The sequence below is a fragment of the Aethina tumida genome, chromosome 4 (assembly GCF_024364675.1).
Source record: "Aethina tumida isolate Nest 87 chromosome 4, icAetTumi1.1, whole genome shotgun sequence".
In the NCBI taxonomy this organism is placed as follows: Eukaryota; Metazoa; Arthropoda; class Insecta; order Coleoptera; family Nitidulidae; genus Aethina; species Aethina tumida.
Genome location: NC_065438.1, coordinates 18,460,252 through 18,472,898, shown reverse-complemented (window position 1 = coordinate 18,472,898; position 12,647 = coordinate 18,460,252). Strand labels below are relative to the sequence as shown.

General features: G+C 22.4%; 1 protein-coding gene across 8 annotated transcripts in view; it reads left to right on the top strand.

Moving 5' to 3' along the window:
• Nucleotides 1-12,647, top strand: part of LOC109602002 (TLD domain-containing protein 2) — a 159,120-nt gene that overhangs the window by 97,329 nt on the left and 49,144 nt on the right. The window contains exon 1 of one of the 8 annotated variants that reach the window (XM_049966581.1): nt 2,133-2,816. The exons of 3 other annotated variants lie outside the window; for them this stretch is intronic. In XM_049966581.1, the coding sequence (XP_049822538.1) occupies nt 2,485-2,816 (332 nt within the window). In that variant the 5' untranslated portion in view covers nt 2,133-2,484. Of the gene's footprint in view, nt 1-2,132; nt 2,817-12,647 lie in introns of those variants that run through there. 4 more of the 8 variants (XM_020018307.2, XM_049966573.1, XM_049966571.1 and 1 more) reach the window with 4 other exon arrangements.

Sequence of the window (12,647 nt, the reverse complement as noted above, 5' to 3'; positions counted from 1 at the left end):
CTTTAAAAATAGTTTTTAAAAGAAATTTTTATCAAATTTTAAATTTTAATTTAGAATTTGTTAAAGAATAATATATAGTTCACTGAAACTTTTCAACAATTCAAAAATTTAATTTATTTAAATTATGTAACAAACATGTATTATATAAAATTTGAGAAAAATTTAAATTGACAAGAAAATTCATCTTTCAAATATTAAAAATTGATTTTATAGTCTTTTATATCACGGAAATTAAAAATATTTTGATTCCACATAAATTTTCCAAAATGTACTTTTTAAAAATATTTTTAGCTATAAATTTTTAGAAAAAAAAAAAATAAAAATATCTCTTTCAATAATTAAAAAAAATATTTATTAAAAATATATAATAAATATATTATATTCAATTTAGGAAAAATTTAAATTGAAATGAAAATTTATCTTTTAGATTATAGAAAACATTTTTAAACCCTTTTATACCATTGAAATTAAAACTACTTTATTTATAAATAAATTTTCTAAAATGTACTTTTCAAAAATATTTTTTAATTAGAAATAGTAAAAAGTAGAATTTGTTTAAGATAATATATAATTCACTAAACCTTCTAAAATAAAAAGAATATTTATTTAAAATATATAATAAATATGAAATATATTCAATTCAGAAAAAATTTAAATTGATTAGAAAACCCTTTTATACCATGGAAAACTAACTATATCTTTTTAATTAGAAATTTTTAGAAGAAATTAGAATTTTATTTATTTCATAGATCACAGAAATTAAATGTGTTCAAATAAGTTTTTGTACAATTTGAGAAAAATTTAAAGTGAGAAAAATTCTTTCAAATTTTGAAAAATCTTTTATTTTCTTTTATATCACAGAAATTAATTTTTTTTTACATAAATTTTCCAAAATATATTTTTTAACTAGTCATTTTTAGAAAAAAAAAAAATAGAATTTTATTTATTTAAAATATTTGGAAAAATTTTAAATTGAAAAGAAAATTCATTTTTCAGATTAAAAAAAACATATATATACTTTTAAAAATTATTTTTTTATTAGAAATTTTTAGAAAAAAGTATAAAAATATATATAATTTTTTGAAACTTCTCAACAATTCAAAATTCTTATTTATTTAAAATATATAATATATATATATATTAAATTTTAAAAAATATTTTGTATACTCTTATATAAAGGAAATTAAAAATAATTTTTGTTTCAAAAAAATTTACCATAATATTTTTTAATTAGAAATATTTAGAATTTGTTTAAGATAACATATAATTTACAGAAATTTCTCAACAATTCCAATTTCTTTTTACTTAAAATTTTTGGAAAAATTTTAAATAGAAAAAAAACATCATCTTTTAGCTTTAAAAAAAATTAGAACTTTTTATACTTTTGAATTTGTTTAAGAATATATATAATTCACTACAATATTCAATTTGAAAAATATATAAATTGAAAAGGAGCTTCATCCTTCGAATTTTAGAAAATATTTGGAATATTAGAATCAAAAATACTTTTTTATGTTTAGGAATTTTGGAAAACATTTTTATTCCCTTTTAAACTAATACTTTTTTCTGAAATTCCAAAATATAGTTCTTAAAGATTTTTTTAATTTTGGGATTTTTATTTAAAATATATTTAATTGTAACATGTAATCTACAGGAACATCTTTTAGTTAATTTAGTTCAAATTGTACATAATATTTTTTGCTTTAGATTAACTATTTTAATACAACTAATCAAAGGATTTATTCAAACTTTCTTGGCAAAACCTGGCACTAATCTAAATCTCTGAGCCAAATTATAGTTATAAAAGCAACAATGGAGTTTCGATAAAAAAAATGATTGCCAAATCAGACACCTGACAAACAGACAACCGCTAAACAGTTAGTCAAACAAACGACCTAGTAGGCCATCATCATTTTGGTACAAAACGATTCCTGCCTGTCTGAACAACGTCGGCGAACAGTTCAAACGATATCTCGTCTATTTAAATCCGGCACAGATTCTCGTTTTCGGGTACACGTGTTGGTGGTTGTGGTAGTGGGTGACCCGCACACGGGCAACATCTTGACAGTTCCGATCGTACCCGGTATATACGTGGAACAGTTGTGTTTGTTCTGCGACCGAGGCGTCGTGTGCGTCTATATATTCGTGAAAGTAGCATGCTGCATCGAGAGCTGGTGGATATAGCCTGGTGATACGAGACGGTCTAGCAGTAGGTTAGTGCACTGCCGACAACACTCCGGAGTAGAGGTTTCTTTCGCGACCGTACCGTTTCGTACTTTGTGCTCGCCAATCGATCGTCGTCGCGATTTTTGACTCAGTTTCACCCGACCCATCGACGGTGGTTTATTTCGATTCCGAGTTATCGATATTGCGGTGCCAGTGGTTTTAGCTCGGGTTCCGCGTACGGATTCTTCCCCGGGCCGAGGAGAGAGTTCTGTGTCATGCTCCGATGACTGTGAAAGTACTCGTTGCAGTGCCCGTTACATGTCAGCCTTGTTGCACAATTCTGCCCCTTTAAAATGGCCCCAGCCACCGACTAAACGCGCCGAAATGAACACTGAAGTTTTGCAAGTGGTCCACGAGAAGGACCCGTGGATCGAGGAGACGGCTTACGTTGCCAGACGGCACGACAGCTCCTGGCCCAACATCGAGGAGGAAGTGGTGCAGATCGTCGATAAGAAGGCGAGGAGGAAGTCCTGGCACGCGATTAAGTTCGAGAGGAAGCGTCGGAAAGGCGTTATCGAAGGGTCGCCGCCGGAGGCCAGGCAGAAGAGGCCCTCTTGGTGGAATATATTCGCGCCGCAGCAATGGCCGAGGTACTATTCACGTTGGTTTTGTGCGGGAATCGTTTATCATTTCATTTTGCTACTTGGTTACAATTTAACAACCACATATCTGTATTTCTACGTCGTTTAACAGAAACAAAAACTCCTTTAATCTTACTGGACTGTTTATTATAAATTCATATACTATTATTAATTAAACACTCGAGCTTAAAATAATTATTATCGATATATCTATTTTATCCTGGGGCAAAAACTAAAAATTATTTAACTGTACATAAATAAATAATTAATTTTTTTAAATCTTAATAATTATTACGTTAAATTGATTCACTGAAATTGATATTTACATCATCATTCTTTAATATTTACTTTTTTAACATTTTTTTTAATTTTATATTCTTATTACCATTCAAAAATTTTAATTTAATTTTTTAGTTCGAAATTTCATTATTTGAGAAAGTATTTGAAAATAGTATTAAATCTATAATTAAAATATCATTAGAATTGATTTCTATTCTTTAAAACAATTATAGTTCTTTTTACTTTCAGTTTTCTCATTTTTAACATATATATAGGTTTTTATGCAATGTAAATTTTTAATATTTAAAATTTAAAATAATGTTTTTTAATAGATTTTTTTGACATTTTGATGCAATTCGATGATACATTTTATTAGAGTAAAATCAAAGACTAAATATATATTTTCTCTATAAAAGTGTATATTTAATTTTTGGTAAAATATTAACTAAAAGATCAAATTTGTAATACTTATTAACAACCTATCAATTCAGTTTATTGTTAACAAATGAAAATTATGTCCATTTCATAGATACAAATTGAAAAATTACTATTTTTTTCTAATTTAATATAATTTCATTATTTAATAGTTTTTTGGGCAGTTTTGATCCCGTCCTACTGTCTATTATAAAATTGGAAAATATTAATTAAATAATCAAGTTTGTGAATAATTACTTCAACATTTCTATAGAACCTTTTATTTTCATTCAATGCAACTTTTTTATTTATAAAATCAGTTATTTTAACAAATTCTAAAAAAAATATTAATATTATTTTTGTAGAAATATTTATTTTTCTATTATTTAGACAGTTTTGATCGAATTCAACTGCCTATTTAAAATTGTAAAAAATTAGTTAAATAATCAAATTAATTATAATTATTGACGACCTATCAATTTAATTTTAAAGTGAAAAAAAAAAATGAAAATTATTTAAATTGAATTATTGAAATATTATTGAATGTGAAATAATAATTAATAACTTTCTTTTTATTTTTTTAATATCTAATTGTTTAATGAAAAATTGATATTTAATCTTTATGTTTATAGAAATTTTGGTTTTCATTAAAAAATTTTATTATAATTTTTTAATTTTAAATTTCAATTATTTTAGATAATTTTTTAATAATTGTTAACATTATTTTCGAATAAACGTTTATTTTCATTGACAGTTTAAATTCAATTCAACTGTCTATATAAAACTTTTAATTATCGACTTAATTTTAGAAAAAATAAAAATAATAAAATTTAAAAATATAATGAATATAAATAAATAAATATATTTTTTTACATTTTACAATCATTATTTTTTATTTGTATATATTTTCTAACATTTCTAAACGGTTACTTTTATGTTTATTGAAATTTCTGTTTCCATTAAAACAAACTTATTTTAATTTTTTATAACTTACGAATTATTGTGATTTCTTCAAAGGATTTCCAAAAAAGTTTTTTTAATAGTTTTTATCCAATTCTATTATAAAATAGGAAAATATTAATTAGATAATTAATTTTATGATAATTATTATGGAATTACCAAACTAATGAACATACAACAACAAGATTTTTTTTAATTTTATTTTATCTAATTGCTTCTTGGAAATTTCTTCTATTTGATTTGGTAACATACATACATAATATAATAATAAATATTTTATAGATTTAATTCAATTCAAAAATTATATTCCAATGTTTTGTTAATATATTTATTGTCTTAAGAAATAATAAAAAAATATGAACTGTTTTCTTAAATCTCATAAAACTAACTTATTATAATTATTAAAATTATAAACTGTTTTTTTAGGATGATGTTTTGTAAAAGACAAAAATGAGGTACTTTACAAATTGAAATAATACTTAAAACAAATAAGTTTCACAAAATAAACAAAGTTTTTAGAACAGTTATCACCATTGCGACATACAAAAACTACTTTTTTTCAAGTGTTTATCTAGTGTATTAGTTTAAATTAAGATTCTGATAATTTTTATTAATTGCCCACTTGTCTTAATCTAAAGTGCAGTTTCCATGTAAAACGTGCTGTTTTTTATGCTTTGCAAATTTGCAGTTAATATATTAGATTATTATTTTGTAACATTAATTTATTCAAAACAATAATACATAATATAAACACAATAATATTAAATAATAAATGGAATATGTACCATTGAGTTCATTTAATTAAATTTTAATGTAAAGTCAAAATTAATTATAGAAAATGTAAACGTTTATTGAAAATTATAAACAGATATGTACAATTATAACATATTCCAAACAAAAAATAAAGTACATAATTGTGTTGTTCTGTTGAAAACTATAATCGTATTTGCTGCAATTAAATGAGCAATTATACAATCACGTAAATTATATAAAACATAGATGAAAGGAACAAAAGTAAAAATAATTTAACTTCAGCATAAAAATTATTAGGAAAACTACTTCTAAACTATCAAGTATTTATATATGAATGACGAACACACATCATAAATTTACCAAGTTTTTCTTTTCAAATTTATTTTGTCCTGATAATAATATCGCAGTGACGTTAATTAACTTTATCTACATATTTATTTGTTAACCTCTTTATCCCCAATTCTATTTAGTCACGAAACATTGGAAAATTTCGACAACAACACGAAACTGGAATTGTCACAGTTTAAAATAAATAATTTTGAAAATATTTGTTTTGTTTCTCGTTGCATTAGTTTATTTGTGAAAATTACTTTCATAAATATTTATGCATTTAGCACACACAATATTTACGACAAACCAATATTTTAAAGCCTTTTATCTTATTGACAGTGTAAAATCTAAATCCTTAATTTTAGATATTGGGTATTGAATAATAGGTGATCAGTTTTTATCGGATTGTTTAGTGTTAAACATTTAGGATGATCACGGTTTATTATAACATGTGAGTGTTTAAATTTGTTCAATAATTTCGTAACATTTAAACACATAAATTATCGTCCTTGATGTACGTACGAATAAATTATTAATAAGTCGTCTTTGATTGACAAAAATATGTTTTGTTGGATATTGATAAAATTTAAAATACAAATAAGTCACTTAACATTTTTACTTGTTTTTCTACACACGCCATTTATTATCAGCGTTATAAAACCAGCTGATAAACACAGATTTGTTTTCTGTTTGGCTTCCATTGTCTGCCTTCCTGCATTGTTATTAATAAACTATTCGTGTTTGCCGGATGTCGTTTTAAATGGCAGTTTCGAAATCCAGATTAATTCCCGGATGATTAAGTTATTAAACAACAAGGTCATGTTTGCATTTTTGCCATGATCATCGCATCAATGCCAATAGCTCTAGTTAATCGTCTCGTTATTAAAATATCATGATGGGATCGACCAACACATTCACCTTTTTTAGTTGCCATGTAAAACGTGCTGTTTTTTAGTTTAGTTAAAACTTGGATTTTTTAATAAAGGAGTCTTTAGTAAAATCATATAAGTCTAATCTCAAACATCGCCTCCAACAAGTATTATTGAGCAGATTACGAATTGAATACATAAAGCTGACCTATGACTATAATACGGCTTTAATGGTTGCTCATGTACTAATTGATTGCCGAAAATATGAAATCTGTAGAGATTAAAATATGATGAAAGGAAATATCAGGAAAATCCTAGCTGTTAATTAAATTAGACTTAATTCTTAAATAATTTTATTTTATTACAATTCTTGTGAAAATTTTAAACTTAATTCATCACCTAAATATTCTTAAAAAACTTTTTTTAGATAAAATTAAGTTTAATATCTTACATAATTTTAATTTTATACAATTCCTTTGTGAAAACTCATTAAATCTAATTTTTTAATAAAATTTTTTATGTAAAATAATTTTTTATATATAAATAAAAAATATATAAACTGTTTTGAACCAAAAATTCTATTTTTCATTAAAGTATTCACTTAACACTTTTTTAGATTCTTTTCTATATATTTATTTATAAAAATTTAAATAAACAGAAAAAAAATGTATTTTTATACAATTATTTTTGAAAATTTTAGTTTAATCACAATTATTTAACAAAATATTTTATTTACAGATTTAAGATTAATTCTACAAGCTTGGAACAAAATCCTCAGTTTTCATTAAATACACTTTTTTATGTGTTTTTCTTTATATTTATTTTAAAAATTTAAATAAATAGAAAAAATCATAAAATTAAGTTTAATAATTAATTAATTTTATTTTTATAAATATTTTATTTATAGGTTTAATTTATTATAAAATTATATATAAATAGTTATACAATTTTAAAGCATAAATAACAAAATATTTTCATAAATATTTTCGTGTACACTTTTTTGTTTTTTTTTATATTTATTTATAAAAATTTAAATAAATAGAAAATAAAATCATAAAATTAAGTTTAACATTTTAAATAATGTTATTTTTATACAATTCTTTTTGAAAATTTTAGTATAATTTTTTATTAAATATTCATTTATAAGTTTAAGATATTTTTTTATAAAATCATATATAAATAATTCTACAATTTTTAAGCAAAAACTTCATTTTTGATAAAATATTCACCTATATATAAACACTGTTTTATATGCTTTTGTTTATATTTATTTATAAAAATTAAATTATTAAAAACAGAAAAAATTAAATTTAATATTTTATATAATTTTATTTTTATAAAATTTATTTTGAAAATTTTACTCTAATATGAAATTTTATTAAAATATTTATATTTTATTTTATTTCAGATATTTATATTAATTTATTATAAAATTATTAAATATTTTAAATAATTTTATTTTTATACAAATATAAATCTATGTTGAAGCAAAAACTTTTTTTTTTAAGTTATTTTAATAATTTATATAAATAACTCTTTTACAAAATTGTAGCAATTCTAGAATTTTAAATCAAAGTATATTTTATAAAAATATTCATCTAAATATTTTTAGATGTTCTTATTAATTAATATAACATAAAAATTTAATTGTTACTGATATTTATTGATGTAAGATTAGATCAATTATTTATTTTTAGATTTGAGATGTTATAAAATTATAAACAAATAATTATACAATTTTGCAAACTCCATTTATTATTAAAGAATTCACTTTTTTTCTATTTACTTTTTTATATGATTTTCATTATAAATATTAAAATTTAAGTGAATAGAAAATCATAAAATCATGTTTTATATTTTGATATATATATATTTTTATTTTTATATATAATATTTATTTATATATTTTTAGAAATTGTAATTTATTTACAATATTTTTATAAAATTTATTTATAGATATAATATAATAAATTTATTATAAAATTAAATATAAATAAATATAGAATTTATAGTAATAACTTCATTTTTATTTAAACTATTCACTATTTCTCAAAATACTTTTTTACTAAAAAAATATAAAAATTTAAATAAACAGAAAAAATCATAAAATTAAATTTAATAATTGAAATATTTTTTTATTCATAAATTTGAGATAATTTATTATAAAATTATATACAATTTTAGAGCAAAAACTTCAAACAAGTTCATAAAATTACTGCTTGGGGGATACTTCAAGCTTATCCTCAAACAAATAATTCAGTATAATATAAATTAAAAGTCCATATTATAAACTGTGTTTTTGTATCTGCCAATATAGTAACCTTGCAAGGTTGTTGCAGTATTTATCAAATAAAATAAAGGTCATAGTTTTGCCATAACTATCTTATTGATGTCAGTAACTCAAGTTAAGTGTTCCTTAATAAAAAAAAAAACTTGTCGGGATCGACCAACACCTTTACAATTAGATAAACGCCAAACAAAAAACATGCAGCAATTCAGCACGAGGTTGCGTAAGGTGGAAAAAAATATCACTATGGACTTGGCATTTAAAACCTAGATTTATATAAATCAGTATCGTATTGTTTGAACAGTTCTCTTCAGTCGGGCGACTTCAACGACGGACAAACGAGAAACTTTCTCGCAACCAGGATGTGATAGAAGTATGCAACAGAACATTTAATTCGTTCCGTTTTTTCCACATTCCATTTGAATAAACGGCAATTCAATCATATCGTATCAACGCAAAACTGGTAAACTGGTCGATTGAAGATGTTTTCGTCGGTTTTCACCTTTCAATCGGAACAGTGTCATTGGATTTATGCAGATCACGAGAAATAAACGGGAACGTGAAGAAATAATAACATTACGCATGGCGTACAAATAAACAACGTGATTTACAATATCATTTCGTGCATATCAAGATGCAAATATTTAATGTTGCACTTAAAATAATGAAACGGTTGTTCGGTGTTTTCGGCCTTAGGATTGAAAACGCGGGGCCTAATGGAATTCAACAATCACCATAAATCGGACGTTGTGATAATATCGTACGAAAATCGCATAACGCCACACCTTCGTTCATTAATTATTTTTTTTTTAGAATTATAGAATAGAACGTCAGATTGACTTGAAGGCTGAACATTCACAGTTGAGTGTTTAAGTCGAGATTCCGAAATACGACAAATCTTTTGTGGCTTTCTAAATTGTTAACTAATATTTTGATTCAACTGATGTTTATTAATATTTTAAGGAAAATATTTTGTTTGGAATAATATTATAATAATAATAATATTGATCTTGGAGTAATGATTTATATATTTTTGGGCAAAGCATCACTTTTGTGGCTCCGAAATGTTTTACGAACTTTATGTTCTATATATTTAACTCAGTATTTTATAATAATACATATCTAAATTCACTGTGATGATTTTTTTATTTGATTTTAAGAAATATTGATAATAAAATGCACAATTTTTATATTTTATTATGCCTATAAAAATTATAAAAATGGTATTAATTACCAAAAAATATCAAAAAACTAAAATTAAAATAAATTGAATTGAAAACAAAAATTTACAAAAAAATTTCTATTTAACTAAATTTATTAAAAAGAATATAAAATATTACCAGAAAATAGTTAAATATTTTAATGAAATAAATTTTTGCTGAGCTTAAACGAAAATAAAAATATTTTGAAAATTATTTACATAATGAAACTAAGTTTTTGCTTCAATATTGTAAAATTATTTATATATAATTTTATAAAAAAATATCTCTCAAATCTGTAAATAAAATATTTTAATAAAAAATTTAGACAAAACAAAAAATTTCAATATTTGTATTGTACAAAAATAAAATTATTTAAATTATTAAGTTATTATTAAAAATAGCATAAAAAAAAATATTTAGATGAATATTTAATGAAAAATTAATTTTTTACTCCAAAGTTGTTAAATTATTTATATATAATCTTATCTTAAATATATCAAATCTATAAATAATATATTTAAAAACATGTGATTTAACTAATTAAATTAAAAAATGTATAAAATTAAATTGTTTATAACATTAAACTTAAGTTATTTTTCTGTTTATAAATGAATCTTATTATTAATTTTAATGAAAAATATTTTTTACTTCAAAATTATAGATCTATTTCTGTATAATTTTATAATAAATTTTCAAATATTTAAATGATTAAAACGATAAAACAGTAAAAAAGAGTTAATTTAAAATATTATAAAATAATAAAAAATTGTAAAAATTATTAATATTTAATCTTATAAACAATTATCTAAAATCTATAAAAAAAATAAAAATTTAAAAAAAAAAAAAAATGATTTAACTAAAATTTAAAAAAAAATGTATAAATATAAAATTAGTCATGATATTAAATTTAAATTTAAGGTTTTTTGTTTATAAATGTTCATATTATTATAAATTATATATTTTTAATGAAAAATAGTTATTAATTAAAAAAAATCTATATACTAAATATTAATATATATATATATATATATATATATATATATATATATATATATATGAATTCAATAATTCTATAATATAAGTCTTAAATCTTTAAGTAATTAAAATGACAAAACAGTAAAAATATTTATTAAATTAATAGTTTAAAAATATTTCTATAAATTTGTAAAAGGATTATTAATATTTTATAAAATACTTAGTTCAAAAAATTGCTTTTAGTTTATTAAAAAAAGATTGACATTAGTTCTTAAATTAGATAAAACTAATAACTTAAGAATAATATTTGTTAAAATAATAATAATATTTATCCTTAATACTGGTTTATAATTTATTTTAAGGATTAATAATTAATATGATCGGTCTTGAAAGAAAACTGTCGACTTATGTAAATAATCGAACGAATTCGTAATCCTTGACTTTGACGATCAATTGAGATTTATGGCAATTAAACCGACTTAATTCCATTCGACGACTGTAACATTATAAATAGTTCAATTAACACTGTCACTGCAATTTTCTTTTATTGATGCGATATTTATCAAAGTGATTTGTGCACTTTTCCTTATGAATTAAGGCCAATAAAAACATCCGTTCAATTCACGAGTTTATGTAAATTGATGTTTGTTATTAAACCGATTTTTTTTTCTTTATTTTGCTAATCAAATCTTCGGTGATTTTCCTACAGCTAAGTTGTTTGTGGTGGATACACTTTTTGGATCGCACAATCAGGGAACGACAAACAGAATAATAAATAAACGCAATCGCTTTATTTAACTTTGTTGTTATTAACTTTATCACTGGTTAATTAATACCCGAAACCTTTGACCCAAACTACACAAGCACAACAATAAATGTTGATGGCGATTCTCTTAGTTTTGTGCGCATGAATTACTTTTTTGTTTGGTTAAGTCAACGAAAACTGGATTAAAGTAGCTTAAAAATTGTGTAATGAACCTTAAGTTTTTTTGAATGGCATTTGATTTGATGAATATTAAAACAAAACGAATTTTAATTACTTAAGTGATAATATACTAATAAATAATGTAAACTCAGCATGTGGAGGGCGCTGTAAATTCATTAAGCTTCATATCCCACACATGTTCAATTGGGGAAAGATCTGGAGATCTGGGTGGCTAAGGCAGTAAGTCACATGGGAGGTTTCTAGGAAGTGTAATGTATTCCTGGCAATATGTGGACGGGCACTACAAATTACTGAATAAAACAACTTATTTTCTAAAATATTGACAATAAAAAGAAGTTTTGAATTTTGCTCAGCTGCCAAATTTACTTTACATAATCAAATTTTTGGCTTCACCTTCATTTTCTTTGTGTTTTTCGTGATATTTTGGTGCGTAAAACTACAATTAAAAAAAATTTTGCGTGGGCGAAACAACGGGAATAATATTTATATTTCCATCGAATCAATGGATCTAATAATAAACTGGACCAAAATATTTTATAATCGGATTTTTGTTTTTGTTATTACAAAAACCAGTAAACAGTCGTAAAAATTCTAATAAATCCATCGTTTTATTTATGTCCGATCAGTCGTAAGACTGCGAGATAAAAAAGCAGACTTGCTCCAAATAAAGTGTCGCAACTGAATTGTCGATCAATTAAATAAATTTAAATTGTAAATTGAGTTCAATTATAATACGTAAACAAATATGCGTCACATATAAAATGCAGTTGCTTTAAAAACATTCATACATTTTCGATTTCGTAAAATAAATATTTACGAACGTTT